This window comes from Eriocheir sinensis, chromosome 26, assembly GCF_024679095.1.
Source record: "Eriocheir sinensis breed Jianghai 21 chromosome 26, ASM2467909v1, whole genome shotgun sequence".
NCBI lineage: Eukaryota > Metazoa > Arthropoda > Malacostraca > Decapoda > Varunidae > Eriocheir > Eriocheir sinensis.
In genome coordinates this window covers 6,863,188-6,882,640 of record NC_066534.1, presented here as the reverse complement: position 1 = coordinate 6,882,640, position 19,453 = coordinate 6,863,188, and the positions used below count along the sequence as shown (strand labels likewise).

Genomic DNA, 19,453 nt, shown 5'->3' with positions numbered 1-19,453 from the left:
CATAATGTAGTTAAATATTGAAACGTCTCTCTCTCTCTCTCTCTATATATATATATATATATATATATATATATATATATATATATATATATATATATATATATATATATATATATATATATATATGATGCACAATTTTTATATTATTATTTTTTTCCGTAGGGGAATGTAGGGGAAAATTCTGTGGATGTAGGTAGCCACAGTCACCAAGGCGTGGCAACACTGCTAAGTTGAGTTTGAATGGCGTGTACTGGGTGAAGCCGCCGCGTGAGTGGTGACGGTGACTGGTCTGTATTTTTCGCTATCTGGGTGAAATACGAGTGATAGCCTTGTGTTGTGTATACCATCATATCATGTAATAACCAGTGATCATTGGCGGGCAGACAGACAGTGATCAAACCCCGGTCATTGTTCAAAAACTGTAATTCTTATTTTACCCGGTATGTATAGGTATACGTAAGCTTCTTTAAATTGGTTTACCATTAATATATATTAATTGTGCAATATACCGATCTTGAGACTACAAAGTAACCCTTAAAATGCTTCATTTTAAAAAATATTCACCAAACCCCCAACTCTAGAGGCTCGTTTTGGTCGCTGCTCACACATTGAAAAATCCTAGATTTATTCCTATGGGCCGGGTGACTGTGGCCCCCCCCTCTCCATGGATCTATATACGCCACTGACAGGAGTATTTACCCAAACCAACAGCTCGCTCCTGTTTGGCCGTACAGGCAACCACAGTTGCTTCTTGCTCCAGTGGTTAAAGGAAAATGCCCAGTGTGACACCGCCTTAGCCAGCTTTGCACACTTGCAGAGGTAGCACCACACGCTCGTGTCCGTGTACAGGTAACTCTCGATTTACGCGAGTATTGTGTCCTTGAAGAGGTCGCGTAAATCAAAAACAATGTAAATCAAACAAGAGGTAGGTTTCTATCGAAAAATAAATATTCACTTCATTCAGGAGAGAGAGAGAGAGAGAGAGAGAGAGAGAGAGAGAGAGAGAGAGAGAGAGAGAGAGAGAGAGAGAGAGAGAGAGAGAGAGAGAGAGAGAGAGAGAGAGAGAGAGAGAGAGAGAGAGAGAGAGAGAGAGAGAGAGAGAGTGTGTGTGTGTGTGTGTGTGTGTGTCTCAGCCTCACTCGTGTGAGGAAGAAATGAGGGACACCATGAGCAACTGGCTAGTATTGGTACCGGTACCGAGCAGTCTGGTACCGGTACCGTACCGTATAGCTGGTACTGTTAGTACCGATACTGGTACCAGTACCTGCCCACCCCTATTGTTGAGTAACGTGGCAGCGTGGGTACTGTATTGTTGTTCAAGTGGCGCGCAGGAAGAACTGAGCTTAGCTGTGTGGCCGCGGCGCCGTGTGAGTCCAGTTGTGTGAGACATCCGGTGGCCACTCCATAAAATATCGCATATAAGTGGAAAACACGTGTAAATTAAACATTTATTTGGATTTTGGACCCCGCATTATTTCAAAAACGCGTAAACCAAACTCACGTAAATTGAGAGTTACCTGTACTTTTGTGCTCTAGTGTGCGATCTTTGTGTTTTCAGCACTATATTATATATATATATATATATATATATATATATATATATATATATATATATATATATATATATATATATATATATATATATATATAAAAGTTTGTGGATGTATTTATGTATGTAGGCATGCACATATATATTTCTATGACTTGCACTTCATCTATTAATTGAACATCAACCTTTTTTAATTGAACGTCAACCTTTTTTTATTAGAATGTCAACCTTTTTTTATTTGAAATTCAACTTTTTTTATTTGAGGGTGAAAAGGTGTAGTTAATATTAAGTTCAAGGAAGTGACGGTCGAGCTTGTTTTTAAAGGAGTCAATCATGGTACAGGTAACTCTCGATTTACGCGAGTATTGCGTCCGTGAAGAGGTCACTGCGTAAATCAAAAACAATGGAAATCAACCAAGAGGTAGATTTCTGTTGAAAAATAAATACCGTATTTTGCGGCGTATAGCGCGCACCGGCGTATATCGCGCACCCCAAACTTTAAGACAACAATTTTGAAAAAAAAGGTTCTTAAAATCCTCAGAAATATGTACGGGTTAAAGAACATTGACAATGTACAGTTTCCCGAAATTTATATATTTTTGGTGTAATTTTTTATTTATTTTTTTATATATTTTTTTATTTTTTTACGTTGTTGCCTATTGCGCCGGTAGGCATCTTCCCGGTGGGGCCTGATGGTCGGCCCAAGGCTTCTTCCAGGTGGGGCCTGATGGTCAGCCCAGCCCGTTCTGGCGCAGGCGAGTGTTTATAGTGGCGCCATCTTGCATTGGCTCATGCTGCCCCCCGGAACTCGTACTTGATTCGCTGGACGGCTTCCTCTAGAGTCCGGGTTGATGGGTGGTCTTCAGGACAGCATGTGGGTAGTTTTAAGCCACTCGGCGGTGACCGAAAAATCCGAGTGGTAGCGTGAGGATTCGAACCCGCGTCGTCAATCACGCGGCGAATGTGGGTCCAGTACGCTATCACTTTGGCCACCGCCTACCCTGCTTGAATTGACAAGTGTCCTTGAGTAAAGCAACAAAATGGCGGCCGGGCTGGTGTTGTGAGAAATACATCCCCGTAAACATACTGATGATGCACAGCTTCTGATATCATAATAAGCATATTATTCCCACCATCACTCGTAGGTTATGACAGACAACTAGGCAAGACAATTCACACGGTTCTGGTGACACGCGGCATGCAGCTGTTTGTTGTTTGGGTGTGGTTGTGTGGTTTTCAAACAATGCAAATGGCGGCCGGGCTGGTGTTGCGAGAAATATATCCCCGTACATACTGATTATGTACAGCTTCTGAGACCATAATAAGCATATTATTCTCACAGTCACTCGTAGGTTATGACAGACAACTAGGCAAGACACAATTCACGCAGTTCTGGTGACACGCGGCATGCAGCTGTTTGTTGTGGGTGTGGTTGTGTGGTTTGTAAACAATGCAAATGGCGGCCGGGCGTGAAATAACTCCTCGTACAAGACTAATGATGTACAGTTTCTGATATCATATTTACCCCATTATTCTCACTAATATTAATAATTAATAATGAACACATGGATATTTTTTTCCAATATGATTCTTTTATGTAGCTTGTACTGCTCCTTTGTCATACATTCGTAAGCCAGCTGTGACATCAAGATCAAGATCATACAAATGGCGCCCGACGGGAAAACGGGATAACAGCAAGGCATGGGTGATGCTCCATCGATTTCATTTTTGTATAGTAGTTATTTGATCGCCCTGTATTCTATGGTAACATATTATAAGACAGCCATGGACTATGAAGGATCATTAACAATAATAAAGGTATGTTTGCAGTTGTTATTGGATAAGATGAAACACAGACCCTTAAAAACACTCCAAAGAAGAAAAAATCATTAAAAATTTGTGCATTCGGCGTATAACGCGCAGGGCTAAACTTTCAGGCATTTTTTATGTGAAAAAGGTGCGCGTTACATATTCAGTGGAGAGAGAGAGAGAGAGAGAATATCCATTTCACCGAGATATCCAATCAGGCACTCAGTCTCAGCCTCACTCGTCTGAGAAAGAAATGAGGGACAGTGCATGAGCGCCTGGCTAGTATCGGTATCGGTACCGCACCGTATAGCTGGTACCGTTACCTGCCCATCCCTATCGTTAAGTAGCGTGGCAGCGTGGGTACTGTATTATTGTTCAAGTGGCGCGCGGGAAGAACTGAGTTCAGCTGTGTGGCCGCTGCGCCGTGTGAGTCCAGTTGCGTGAGACATATGGTGGACACTCCATAAAATATCGTGTATAAGTGGAAAAAACATGTAAATTAAACATTTATTTGGATTTTGGACCCCGCGTTATTTAAAAAACACGTAAAACAAACTCGCGTAAATCGAGAGTTACCTGTACACTGGACCACTGAAGGTGAGAGCTTATTCCATTCTCGCACTACAACGTTGGTGAAGAAAAATTTGGTGCAGTCTGAATTTACTTGTCTACATTTGAGTTTTATGCCATTGTTCCTCGTTCGCAAAGTGTCATCGATCATAAACAATTTTGATCTGTCTACATTCGTGAAACCATTAAGTATTTTAAAACATTCGATCAGTTTTCCTTGGAGAAGACGTTTCGAGAGAGAGAGAGAGAATGATTAAATGTATATTAAATAATACTAGAAATACATGATCTCTATTAAATATTTCCATGAAGTAAAACTTAATAATTATGTACATTACCTTTCTTGCAATTGGCATACGGTTGAAGACATTCCAGAGGACGATGCCCACCACAATGTTGTCTCTGAGGTAAAAGATTATTCCCTTGCCATAGTCTTCCCCCTTTAATGGAGCATGAGGAGCACTGGAGTGGACCAGAGAACTAGTATCTGCAGTCTGAAAACAGTGTTTTGGTTGTTGCTTTTATATATAAAAGGAGGCAGCTTCAAGGGGGGAAAAAAAAGCATGCAAACCATTGTTCCCACAAACAGAAGACATCCTACCACTGAATTATTGAATACCATTTGTTAACTTCATTTATCAGAACAGTAGCTAATCACTCCTAAGAGATGAAAAAGGGGAAAATATAGTTATGATCAGAACAGGCTAAATTTAACAAGTTAATTCAGAATATTTTAAGTTATTGAAAAACACAAAAAATAGAGTCTGGTACAACTAATCAAAACAAAATAAACTTAATTGCTGATGGAATGAAAAAATATGGTCTGTTATATCTCGGCAAAAGCTGTAAAGCCCCTCACACACATTCACAGTCAAGGTCCCAATCCTCCCCGATCACTTATGATCAGCAAATCGTGACCAGACTGCTCGCAAAATTGGCAATAAGCACAGTTGGTGGTTTGACCGGCGTCACACCTGCAGTTTTCCGCCTGTGTACTGCAGGCAGACTGGCTGCGTATCTCCGGTAAACTGTAGACTATGTACAATTTTTTTATATCTTCAACTGGCGATTGATCTATGACAAGTGGAAGTCAGCCTGCAATAAGCCTTCTGTGTACCATAGGCAGATATTTGGCAGACCTGCATAAAGCCTGTGGTCCATCAGCAATCAAACATGGTCGTCGCTTCATGTGGTGGGTAGGGTATATATATTTAATGCCACTTCAGGTGTTTTTGATCATTCCTGTTCTTGCTTTCCTCAGTTCTTATGGATGTGAGATTGAACTCCTTGGATTGGATGTGGACAGAGACCAAATTTTTTTGTTTCTTGTATACTACTGGAAAACAGACCACTGAAAAGAATACATAAAACAAGTTGGGCAATGTGGATGAAAACATGGATGCAGAGAAGAGGTCATCAGTAAGTTCGATACCCTTATGAATTTGTGGCTGAGGACCCAGCAGGCTTCAAAAACCTAATGTGCATGGACAGGGACATGTTCCATGGAACAGAGTGGCACCACGTATTGTCAAGAAGGTCACCTTTTGGTGTGAATCTATCTCAAACGCTATTCAGCTCGCCATCACCCTGAGGTTCCTTGCTACAGATGACCATTACCTCAGTCTCCAGTACACATTTAGCATTGCAAACAACACAATCAACAAGATAATTCCTGAAACATGAGGCAATCATCGAAGATTTTCAAGCAGTGGTACAGTGTCCCTCAACACCAGGAGGATGGAGACCAATAGCCAATCATTACTCCAACAGGTGGCAATTCCATCACTGCCTTGCTGCCCTAGATGGCAAACACATTGCCATCAGGTGCACCGGCCACCTAATCGCAGGCCACACCCTGGTAATCCCCAGGTCATACAGGTGTTGAAGCAGCTAACCTGTGATCTACCGCCAACCTGCTGCTGCCTGCCCACAGACCATATGTCAGTTTCCTAACGATCATGTACAGTCTGCCTGAGGTAAACCGCCAGTGATACGAACTGTCATTTCAGGTCAGGTCACATGTCTACCACTGGCTGACCTACAGTTGACCTGCAGCCTGCCGTTTGTGGCCAGCAGTCAACCCTACAGTGACTGGCTGGCATATAAGGTGTATGAATTTCAACCAATAACCGGTAGTAGACCTCAGGCTTGCCTGTGGTTTGCCCCTGGTTGCCAGCGGTTGACTGGTGGCAATCGCAGGTGTACCGCCGGTCAGTCACAGTATTTTTTTTAAACTGCTGGTCGACCGAGAGCATCCCCGATATTTATTAACATCTTGAAGTTGACCAGCAGTGGTCGGCAGCATCTATGGTCATCAAAATTGACATGATGCATGGCAGTTTGCTGCCAACCATCCCTGATCTCACTGCCGATCAGGGAAAATTTCTGATGCCAGCAGATCAGGAATGATTGGGACTGTGACTGTGAATGTGTGCAAAAGGCTTAACAGGGTCAGCATCATAACTTTAAACATCCAGTAGTGGCTTTGGCACAAGATAAACATATAACAAAAGAACACAGACCACAAGTGATTCATGCAAATCTTCAATATCAAGACTTTTTGTACCCTTACTTTAAGGGGTTTCACTTATTTTGATCTCAACATACCTGTTCAGTTTCAGATCTCAAGCCCTCTCCAGTTGCCTCAACCACAGCCTTTGGCGTGTCCTTGGTGGTAGCCTTAGCAAAGACGCCCACAGTAGGTAAGGAGGAGTCAACAATGCCAATGGCTTCATAGCCAACTTCAGGTCCCAAGTCTGACCAGAACATAGACTGATGCCAATAGGGCTTACCTGTAAAAAAATTATCATTAGCACATTTTATAAAAGTAAAATAAAGCTGGGGGCATCACTAAGCCAAGCATTTTGTTGCCACTCATCTCTGGAGGCATTCCAAAAAGTTGAATAACAAAGGGTTGAATGTACTTGGTTTCATGTCAAGGAGTGCTAGCAATAGAAGTGCTGAAGTAATCCTCAAGTTCTTATTAGCTTTAGTTAGACTTAATCTGGTCTGATCTTTTAAAAGAATAGACATTAATATGTTAGAATGTGCAGAGCAAGATGACAAAAAAGATTAAAGGGTTGAAAAACTTACTATATATACAGATGAGCTTCAACACTTAACCCTTTCGCACACCATGACGCGATTCACGTCAAAACAGAATCGTCTACATCTGAGCTTTGCCAAAAATAAAGTATCTTTCAGAATCGCGCCAAATTTTTTTACATGAAAGATCCAAGCTAGACCTATAAAATAAACAAATCGTCAACTCTCTCGTGCTGTTGGATTTGAAGTGATAATTGCTGGTGGCTTAGTTGCCTCTCAGCAGAATAAACAGCCTATGAGCACAGACCATTAAATCATGTCCGGAGCCTGGTGAGCCTGGCTAACAGTTGTCAGACAAAATTGGTGAAATTTATTCTTACTTCTGTTACTATTAGAAAATATGACTAAGAAATAGGGGTGTATCGATGTATCGGTATTGGTGGTATCGGCTGATTTTCTGCCGATGCTACCAATACTTGCAGGAGTTTTGTTCGTCGCATGCCACTCGTTGCAAATAATTTTGTTGAACAGAAATTGGATTTTCTAAATTTTTGAAAAAATATTAGAAAAGTGTAATTATCTAGTATCATGATACTACATAGTTTGGAATTTCCCACGATTTAATTTTCATAGCTTTAAGCGATAAGATGCACATTACTTTGAATACAAATATATAATACTTAGAATATACTTCAGCCTTTGGTACTGCAGATACAGGTTTAGTAGCTTCGGCGTGGGATTGGTGGAGCCCCTCCACTTGCCTCATCAGTGTTGCCAGTACAATAATTATCGCACATATACGGAAATCCGACCATTTGTACGATCTACAATAACGCCTGTACGATAATACGATAATCCCGGAATTTTTACAATAATTCAATGGAGATGTAAAATAGTTTGATTATTCAATTTAAACATTTTTCTCTCTTAGCTGCTGAGCACGAAGTGTGTGGGTGACGCAAATACTGGTCAGATACACATACCATTCACGTTCTGCTCCGTCTTCTGAGTTAGCCTTTCTACGTATCTGTCAGCCTGTCAGAATTTAGCCAGCGCCCTTTGGCTACGTTCAGTGAACGGATTTATTTTAACACTGACCAAACGAATTGTGCTTTTTGGAAGTTAACCAAACGAATTGTGCTTTTTGGAAGTTAAAGTATCATAACTATAGAAATTACAGTATTTGCCTTTCACAAACAACCATACTCCATGTATAATCAAATAAATAGTACCACTTTATATTACTATTTTTTTTCATTTGATTTTTTTTACCCATGTCTTTAAGGGATCTAAGTTTATTAATAACAAACTTGATAAAAATAAATTCATGACAATGGACATCTTTTTTTTCAGGCAAGTACTGATTACTTTTTCTTTCTTCTATGGTGGAACATCAAGTAGTGGGTCTTTTTTTTCTTAACATTTGATATTGCCCTTCAGCTGCTGGAATTGTTGTATAAAAAAAATCAGTGCACAGGTATCAGTATCGGTATCGGTCAAATATTGGGGTATCAGTATCGGTCAAAATTTTGGTATCAGTACATCCCTACTAAGAAATTATCAAGTGAAGAGATTTTGAGACCCATTTGTACGGAGCATGATAATGATTCTCATGAAAGTGATGGTGATGATGGAAAAAGTGAAAAAAAAAAACTCCAGCAGAGAGTGTTAGGGAGAGAGACTAAGTGGTAATTATTATGATTATTATTTTGTCTGGTGAAGTTCTTCCAGACAGAAAATAGGTGTGCTAATAAGTCATATTTGTTATTATTATCAAAACTCTATTCCAGCCAAAAACTGACTTCTATTTTGACCGCCTTGACCTGGCCGTTGCGTTTTGTTTGCTGCCCTTGAGCTGTTTCTTGTACTGAATAGAACAGAATAGATAGAAAAATAGTTTTCCTCCATTTCCTCAAGAACTACTGGTTTATGAAAATTCCAATGTAGCGTTGGAATCCTCATAAAAATCCCCTTTTATTGGCATATAAATCATAAAAAGTCGACTCTGGACGTTTCGAGCTACGAGGTGGTGAACGTAAGCATTTCTTATTTATCTTTAATCAATGTTTTTTTCGGGGTCAGTAAACTTAGCTATTCATATGCATTTCTTGATATTTTTATCGGCATCGCAGACGCCGATCAACGGACTGTCCATCTTGTTGTTGTTGTTCTCTTCAAGTTGTTTTCCTGGGTTACCCATGCATTGTAGACATTACATTGTATAATAACATTTGTCAGCCCCGATGAACCCTACAACATGGCATTATAAACAAAGTCCTTTTTTTTTTTATATATATCTTGGCCTGTGGCGCTAGTAGGCCTTCATAGTAGGGCCTGATGGTCGGCCCCAGCCCGTTGTGGTGCAGGCAAATTGGAAAGTTTCATTTAGTCGCCGCAACATCTGTGGTCAGGATCAGGAGACGGGACACAACCCCCAATTAATACCTGGTACCCATTCACTGCTGGGTGGACAGGGGTGTAGGGTATCGGAAAAGCTGCCCAAATTTTTCCACTTTGCCTGGGAATCGAACCTGGGCTCACTCGGTTGTGAGCCAAGTGTGCCAACGACTGCACCACGTAGCCCCCGAGGTGCAGGCAAGTGTTTATAGAGGTGCCATCTTTACTGTTTAGCATTTTCATTTTAGACCCCTAGTTGCATAATATAAATTGTTGGGGGCGTGTTGGATGGTCATGCGACGCTGATCTAGCACAGTTTTTGTGCTATTAACCCCTTCAACACGTGGACGCGTATACTGCATCCTTGCGTGCTCCGTACCATATAATCTGACATGTTTATTTTGTTTTACTTCTACGTGGCAGTCTCTCTCTCTCTCTCTCTCTCTCTCTCTCTCTCTCTCTCTCTCTCTCTCTCCTACAGAAATCTTTTCATTATTTTTGTTGGTGAAAGATCTAAAGTGTTCTTTCATAATATTTTCTTGTACTTTCTCATAAAACTTTCTACATTCTGGACAGTTTCTGTGTCTTATTATTCAATCACTAACCAAAATAATTTTTCAATGTTCAATCTGACAGCATAATACATAAATCTTTATTGGTTGTATTAATTCTGTGAAAAGACAGTATTTTGAGCTACATTAAAAAAAAAAATAATCTTCATTGACTGCAAAGTTCACCAAACTTTGAATGCGTTATTCTCCCTTTTTGAAAAACAGCAATTCATACCTTGTGGCTATAGGGTTTTCAAATAGTATTACACTGAAGGTGAGTAAATTCAGATTCAACATAAACAACCCCAAGAATTTGTTTACTAATATGTTGGTAGAATGGATCAAGTTTGGCAGTCATGTGTTGGGTGCTAATAAGATAAAGACCTATATGAAAAGATTAGATAAATTCATGGATAGGAAGGATAGGTAGTGAAAGGAGTTCAATTGGGGTGGCGGTGGCCGAGTGGTTAGTGTACGAGCATGGTGAGCCAGAGGACCTAGCGTGGACTAGTTTCGAGTCACCACCGATATATGCTGATTTTTCAAGTCATCGCCAAGTGACGGAAGATTACCCACATGCTGTCTGGATCTTCAATCAACCTTAACTTCAGCGACTTAGGTCAAGAATTGCACCAGGGGGCAGCATGGGCCAAGCAAGTGTCATACATCAAGGCAGCCACTATAAATAAAATTAGCCTGCGCCACTAACGGGCTGGGGCCGTCCAAATGGCGTATTGTTTCTGTGTTGTGGTTAGGATGCCTAGCAATGAATCTACAGGCCCAGGTTTGAATCCTGGCCATGGCAGTCTGTGTGCAGCTCACCCGGCTGTTTATCCTCCCTTTCGACATGGTTAATAAATGGATACCAGGAGAAACCCGTGGAAAGGTGAACTGTGGCAATCTGGATGTCACACTTGCCCTGTGTCCTGGGGTAATGGGTTCTTACCTAATAAGGGCCACTGCAACGGAGATGAGCACCAAGGCCATGCGTAGCTATAGTATATGCCCCCACTTAATTTATGTCAGCCTTCCAGCCACCTCTTCAAGACTCCTCATATTCTTATAATTATGATGAATGAAATTTTAGAAGAGGAAACCACACCAATCAAAAAGAAGTTTGGCCAGTGAAATATTGGAGGTTTAAAGGTTAAAAAATGTCAGTGTCAGCAGGGGTAACTAATGGGGCGTGGTCAAGACGATGGTTGTATAGAGAGAAATGGAATGAAAAGGGTAGATGCAAGAGCTGAAGAATGACAGGCTAAAGAGAAAAAGGTTCTAAGGAATAATATTTGAGTCATGATTTAACTTTACAAACCCACATCTCCAACAGTTATTAAGTGACAGTACTACTTCCATGATGCAGAGATGGTAGCATGGTTTTGTTCGTAAGTAATCTTTCCTCCTTTAATATATTCCAATTTTTTTGCTTCCTCCTGTAAGACTGAATTGCAATGATGATAATGAGGATACTAACAGCTGTAGTGGTGGATGATTCACATATAAGTCAAAATGAGTCAGTATACATATGTAGTTAAGATTATTCCCACTTACCAGCTCCAGTCATGTTCTCCCCAGCTAGTCTGCCTGAGACAATAGCATGATCATGGTGCTCCACTCGTCGACGTCCCAACTTAATGTCATAGAAGCAAGCTGCATCACCAGCCTGGAAATAAATTTACTGAGTTTTTGTCTAACCTATTTTCTGTGTAAATATGTGTGACTGTGTACATTTTATCTTTACCATGAAGTACTTTAGGTTTTCTGTTTTGTTGAATAAATGTAATTAATTTACAGTTCCTTGAACTCTACCTCTGTCTCATCATATCCTACTACATGTAACACTAACAGCCATGATCTCCAGACCATTCAAAATATGGCCCTTAGGCTATAAGGACACTGGCACGCAAGACACTCAGCAGTGGCAACAGATGAACCAGCCTACAGTGTCATCACTGATGTCATGGATGGAGCAGCCATCTGTGCTCTCTCACTAAGGTGATAGAAAAAGAAGCAGACAAAGAAATACTAGGTATGTCCAATAATTAGTCAGAGACTATTAAATCACTGACAACAGCCTCCCACACTTCAATCCACAATTTCTCCTTAACCCAGTAGCAGCGACGGGCCAAATTTGTGCCATGATTTAAACCCCCCAAAATAGATGATACATAATCTGATCACAAATGCTTTGTGATATATAATGAGATAGTTTGTGCGAGGGGTGATTTTTTCTCATTTTTCTCGCTTGGAGGGACCATTAAGAAACATGATCCCCGCTGCTACTGGGTTAACATTTGTCAATTGAAAATCATAGTGCTGGTCTTTTCTCCACCTGTGCAATTAAATGTTCACAGTCAAACAGCATCTCAAAAGCCATATTTTGGTTTTACTTTCACAGCAGAAAAAAAAGAGGATATCTGCTAACCCTCCCAGTCAGTCAAGTAATGAGCAAAATGTAGTGTTTTTGGCACCTCTCATTTGAAACATCTGCATCTATCACTTGCCACAGTGGCATGACAGGGAAAGTGGATCCAGTGACCACTCGCACTCTCACTTTTCAGTGGCTGCCATCAGAAAGTATCCATGTGTGGACTCCCATAGAAACGAGTTTCATTCTGACCATTTTTTGTGACCACCACTTACCACTGAAAAGTGGCCCATGTGCAGGCAGCCTTAGAATCATCAAAGGCTTTACTCAAACCGCACACATACACACACACACACACACACACACACACACACACACACACAAAAAAAAAAAAAAAAAAAAAAAAAAAAAAAATTGCATTCCAAAACAAATGTACTGCCCATTAAATATCACATAAACATGATCAGAACAGTATTATTCCAAAGCCCTTCAAGATCACCCCATCCACATCACTAATCCCCTTCCCCATCATAACACTCACAAACATGGTCAACCACTTCCAAACCCATACCTAACACAAATCCAATAAAACATACATACAGGTACTACAGAAAAAGCTATGGTAATCCAGGCTCCCAATTCATTACTTCATGATCTCCCCCCACCAACAAATCCCAGTGGGGCAGTTCGACAAGCAGGACAGAGTAGAATGTGCCTGGCTCCTTTCTAGACACCATTAATTTCTTTGAGCATACAGACACTAAATGAACCTTGCAGATTTCCCTATTTGTTTCTTCCCTTATTCTCCTCCTCCCCTTCCCAGGGAAAAATGGAAATCCCTTCCATTTACAGCCATTTTCCATTCACCCCCTAAGAGGGCACTGGCAGCTGGCAGGGCCAGTGCTGAGCTCATTCCTGGAGGGACATGACATCAGCTTGTCAAGAAACTGCAAGTACTACCATCATCGTTCAAGCAATAAACAGTACCTACCCTCCCCACTGGTTCTGATACAATAAGATAAAACATGAAGAAAACATAAAATAGAGGAGTAAGAGATGTGATGTACAAGGTCACTTTGTGAAAGCAGGGACTAAAATACCATAAGTAATGTATATAGCAGTCCTAGACCTAGTCTCAATAATCCAATGCTTAGTGTTGAGCAGTGTCCACTGCACAAAGCTATGGGACCATGACAAATTATACTGTAATACTTCTCTTATGTAAACAGTGCTCAGAAGGGAAAGAACAGTGCTCAGAAGGGAAAGACTCTGATGGTTTGGAAATGTAAAGAGAGCAGGGGAGGATACAGTGCTGGGAGTTTTGGAGAGACTGGAGGTAGAAGGAAGGAGACCAGTTGGTAGACCTAGAAAAATGTGGAGGTGTATACAGGAAGACTTTGCATTGATGGGATTGGATGAGCATCGGGCAGAAGACAGAATAGAATGGAGGAGAGCCATAAAGCGTCCAACCGCTCAGGAAGAGTGAAAATGGACTTTAAACGAAATGATGATGATGATTTCTCTTATGTAAACAGAGACTAATGTCAAGAACAACTGCTCATGAGCCTACAAAATTTTGTTTATATCACAATTTGTTTTTAATGCAACCAATCCAAAATGAAGTGTTTTGCTTTGTTTACTGGACTTTCCTTTTAATTTTAATAAGTCTGGTTTCATACTCACCACCCACAAGTTTGATCGAGCTTCTAACTCTGCATTAACTCTGAAACCTCCATGGGTGTCATCCAACTCCAGGCCTGAGGAATGTGCCAGCTCCACATTAGGCTCCAGACCCACAGCCAAAACCACATGGTCGGTCACAATCTGTTTAAAAAAGTTGTTTAAAAATTACTTTTATAACTTCTTTACAGTAAAAAAAAGTTAAAAAATTACTTTTATAACTTCTTCACAGTAAAAAAAGTAGTTTAAAAATTACTTTTTTAACTTCTTTACAGTCAATACCATTATTAATATTATCATCAGGAGCAGCAAAAGACAATTTCTCACCAAAAGACAATTTCTCGCATTATACAAAACTTTAAAAGAAGCAGATTAGATAATGGGGCACACATTTCTTCATACACTCCTAATACATACTACATATATAAAGGTGAGGTAAAAGTTGAGCACCAGCGTAACATCTGGGTTACACATTACCGATTTTACATTCCCTAGGTGTCCCCAGGCACTTTATCCACCAGCCCAAAATGGAGGATGAATGGTTGGGTAGACTGCACACCAAGAGCTTAGGCCAGGATTTGAAATCAGGCTTGTGGATTCATAGCTAGGCATGCTAACCACCTCACCAGAGATGTTTGTAATTCTTGTTTCCATCAAAACCAAAATCAATGCTACAGCGCTTGTTTTCTGGCCTGGCTTCATGGTGTGACTTCTTCCAGCAAAGAATAATTTTCTGAGGTAGGGCATATACTGCTTAAAAAATAGTATGGCATAGCATTTGGTTTACCATCAAGATTATATTAATTCTACCAATATCAAATTTTACGTGTTTTGAGCTAAGGAGCATGGTATGACTAAACAGTTAACAAAAGTGATACATAATTTTTCTATATGAAAAGATATATATGCTTTTATTCAGAATATTGCTTTCCTACAATAGATTATATATTTTAACAAATCAATAGGACCAACCTCTTTGCCAGTGTTGAGTGACAATGAAAGCTTGCCATCTTCAGTTTTTTTTATATCTTGAACAGCAGAATCTGTGATGACACTGACACCTTCAGATTTGACTTTTTCAGTGGTCCACTTGGAGAGGTACTCTGGTAAGATCCTTCCCATGTTCCCGGATTCAGGGTACACTTGCGTCACTGACCCCTTCGTGGTTTTGGCTATTGTTAAGAACCGTGAAAAGTAAGTTGTCAGATACACTAAGTTAATTCTTTCATTAAGCTATATTTATAAATACAAGTTTGATGTGGTAACATTATTTTTGATCTTGATGTACCTTCATTAAAAATTTACAAATCTCTACTGACTGATACTGATGACTTATAAATGTAAAGCCTCATGAGATAAAATGTGATTAGTATAACAGCTTGATGCATTCATAATGGGAGGTATTCACAGGAAAGACCAAGTCAAGTCAGTTAAGAAAGCTACTTTATGGGGGCAAAAGTTTACATGCAATGTAAAACATTTAGATCTAAATAAGCTGAGGAAACTTTTCCAGAGGATGAAAGGTTGAGTAAAGGTTTTAATGCTCATTAAGCTAATATTCTTACATTTGTGCCCAAGTGCACAGGCAAGTTCTGAACCCAGAAATCCTCCTCCAATAATAGTGATGTGTTTGCCTTGTTGGGCCACTTCATTCAGCTGCCTGTAGTCAGCAATGGTGCGGAACAGAGTAACATTCTTGCTGATGTCTTCTCCAGCCTTCTCAAACACTGACAATGTTTTTGGAGACCCACCTGCAAGGGGTATTTATTATTTTTTCAACCAAACCCAATGTAAACAATTATAAAGATAAAATTGGGAGCAAACACTACAGCTGCGCGTGGTGACAGTGCTCATTTCTGTCCCGTTGGCCCATTGAGCCCATTAACCTGACACAGGGCCAGTGTAACATCCAGGCTACCTCAGTTTACCTTCCACAGGTACCTAATTATTGACCAGCCCTAAAGGATGGATGAACACCTGGGTGGGCTGAGTGCCAACTGCCCAGGCCAAGATTCAAACCCAGGCCCACAGATTCGTAGTTAGGGACATTAACCACTGCACCATGGAGGCGCAAAATTAATATTATCTGCACAAAATAAATGCATCCCTCCACACACACATACAAAAATAGACTACACTAATAACCCAAGGCATCAAAATTTCCACATCTCACCTCCAACTCCAGCTGAGAAAAAAAAAAATAAATAAATAAATAAAAAATTAACAATATTTCTATCCAAAAGTCAAAGGGAGAAAGAATAGGAAAAAAGTATAAATCAACATTAAAGTAAACAGACTTGCATGAGATTATATAAATTTCAATTAACCAGCATATTCCAAAGGATACACATCACCTGCCATATTAAACAAAATTTTATTTTGAAGAAGGGCACCAGCATTCTGTTATTTCTTATTGGATTTTATGAGATGTGATCACTACTGGAAGCAGGAAACCAAAAATTCATGATCTGGCCTATGCCACCTCCCAAGCCCCCTCTGGTTATCCACAGTCTGGGTCAAACTACCCAAGGTTCCCTCTGGAAATACTCATGGTCCTCCCTTAAAGCATAGAATTTTTTTTTACATGTAGTCCTCGTATGCAACTTATAACTGCTCACACTTACGACCAGGCCAATAATATTAGTAATACTTGTTTAAGTAACAAGTTGACATTTCAAATATCCTGCCAGTTTTTTTTTTTTTTTTTTTTTCAGTAAAGGAAACAGCTTAAAAAAAAGGGGGGGGAACAATGAAAAAAAAAAAGCCTGCTGCTCCTATAAAAAAAAAAAATAAATAAATAAATAAAAAAGGTCCAGAGTGGCTGAGAGGTCAATTCCAGGAAGAGAGGTGTCCTGCTACTCTCCTCTTGAAAGAGTTCAAGTCGTAGGCAGGAGGAAATACAGATGATGGAATATTGTTCCAGAGTTTACCAGCGTGAGGAATGAAAGAGTGAAGATGCTGGTTATCTCTTGCAGAGGGGATTTGGACAGTATAGGGATGAGCTTGAGTAGAAAGTCATGTGCAGCGGGGCCACGGGAGGAGGGGAGGCATGCAGTTAGCAAGTTCAGAAAAGTTGTAAGCTCATGTGCAGCGGGGCCACGGGAGGAGGGGAGGCATGCAGTTAGCAAGTTCAGAAAAGTTGTAAGCAAGAAATATATCAATAGAAAATAGAAAGAGACTCAGAGAGGCAACACTGCGGCGGAATTTAAGAGGTAGGAGACTATCAGTTAGAGGAGGCGAGCTGATGAGATGAAGAGCATTAGACTCCACTCTATCCAAGAGAGCTGTGTGAGTGGAGCCCCCCCACACGAGATGCATACTCCATACGAGGGCGGACAAGGCCCCTGTAGAAGGATAGCAACTGTGCAGGGCAAAATAACTGGTGGAGACAATACAGAATGCCCAACCTCGAGGAAGCTGATTTAGTGAGAGATGTTAATGCCGTTAATGCCGAAAGTCCGTTATAATCGGCGGCAAATTAAAAACACGTATAATAATACCGACGAACCTAATAAACGTAGGTATATATTTCTTTTTATTGTGTATGTTGTATGCATGTTGTCTGCATAGCCACACATCAAACTTGGCAACGCACTTAGGCTGCCAAGTTGGCAGTGGGGCCCTATGGGAGGGGGGGGAGGGCATATTTTTTATGGATATGGATATAATTTTACAAGTTCGCCTATCATGCACTGGCAGACAGAACTTTTTTTTTTTTTCCAGTTTTCGGTGTGTTATGAAATAATCTGCAAACTGTTTCTGTCGCAAATCATTAAATCACTAAATGATTGACTTTTCAATGCCTGTTGTGCACACACCACCGCCCGTCGCCGCAGCTGCAAAATAGCTCGCAGAGAGAGGTTCAACTAGCTTATTGTTTCTATATCTTACTCACCGCTAACAAAGATCACAAGTGGACAGACTAGAACAAAACCAGGCAAATTAATGTTTTTCCTGCTGTGTATTTCCCCAGTGCGCATGCATGGTGGACAGTAGAGCGACTTATTTCTGCGAGGCAGTATTTCTCGCAACACCGGCCGGCATAATAGGCCACCTCCGCTGCCACCCTGTCCCATCTTGCGCGTCGCATTTCTGCCGCCCCATCCCACGTGCCGAATAATTTAAACTAAAGAAACCTAACTTAAACCTAACCTAACCTACATAACGGGGGACCCCTTTAACCCGTAAACTACTACTGGGCTGTGGTGAGCTATCCTTGTGATGCGGCAGTGTTAAAAAAAGGTCGTGATTACAGTATAGGTAGAGATAGCATTCCAGTGTCTTTGGAGGATGACACTGCATCTACTTGCAAAAGTAAGTTGTAGTTGCTCTCTTTGTTTTCATATAATTGCTTTCCAAAGTTGTATTTTGGAGCGAATGAAAGCTCCTCTGTCAGCGCGGGAGGGAGGGGAAGTGAATAAGGAGGGACGGGTGGGGGGACTTGTTGCCATGGAGACGTGACAGACAGCAGCGTTGTCAGCGCCAGCATCACAAAGCGACGGTGCGGTAATTGACGTCATGCAAACGCGCGCGTGTGTGTATTTACGTGTGTGTGTGTATATGTGTGTGTGTACACACAGACACACACACTATATACATATATATATATATATAGATATATATATATATATATATATATATGTATATATATATATATATATATATATATATATATATATATATATATATATATATATATATATATATATATATATATATATATATATATATATGAGGCCGTGCGCGCAAAAACGGACACAGCGCCATTTTTTTATATGCGAGAAATCGCGTTTATAGTTTTGCATTGTGTAAATTCTCATAACTTCATTGGTTTTTAAGGTGGACACTTCACTCAAAGACCAAAATGACGGTTAAGGTATGTAGAATATTGGCATGTACTCAGTTATAAAAAAATAAATAAATAGGTCCAAAAAGTAGGTTTTCAAAACATCCATGATGTGCAATATTAATTAACTTTTTAATATGTCATACACAGTTCATGATATTCATAATAATCCGGAACATGAAGGAAGTTACAAAACGTAAAATATACTAATAAACAATAAATGCTAAGAGTTTGCACTACGCGCTAGACGGAAAAGCTTGCACGTTTGCAGTGATGCTATTGGCGCTCTGTACATTTTCGCTCGCGACTGCTTTCTTATCTCACTTTCAACTGCGTAGGTGATAATGTAGGGTTATTTTGAAGGACTCCCAGGCCTATTTCCACTGCAGTTTTGTACAAACCGACATTCCTCGCTTATAAAGGAAGGGTCAAAATAGTGTTATACCACAAAATCGCATTATTGTCAAGATGGCTTTAAGCTTTTTGACTTTGTCATATATATATATATATACATATACATATAAATGAGCTTGCACAAGGTATTCTGAACTGCCGCAGCTAGGGCTTCACTGTGAGATTATTTTTCTTTATTAGGTTACTTTATTCTAATTCATTGGAAATAAAATAGATCGCTTCTC

The 19,453-nt window shown here is 40.2% G+C and overlaps 1 protein-coding gene across 2 annotated transcripts in view; it reads right to left on the bottom strand.

The window, feature by feature from the left end:
* Positions 1-19,453, bottom strand: part of LOC127003725 (apoptosis-inducing factor 1, mitochondrial-like) — a 64,659-nt gene that overhangs the window by 10,874 nt on the left and 34,332 nt on the right. For both annotated transcript variants that reach the window (XM_050870684.1, XM_050870685.1), the window contains 6 exons: positions 15,535-15,720; positions 14,942-15,141; positions 13,973-14,113; positions 11,473-11,584; positions 6,536-6,720; positions 4,267-4,422 (listed from right to left, as the gene is read on the bottom strand). In XM_050870684.1, coding sequence (XP_050726641.1) covers positions 4,267-4,422; positions 6,536-6,720; positions 11,473-11,584; positions 13,973-14,113; positions 14,942-15,141; positions 15,535-15,720 — 980 coding nt within the window. The remainder of the gene's footprint in view (positions 1-4,266; positions 4,423-6,535; positions 6,721-11,472; positions 11,585-13,972; positions 14,114-14,941; positions 15,142-15,534; positions 15,721-19,453) is intronic.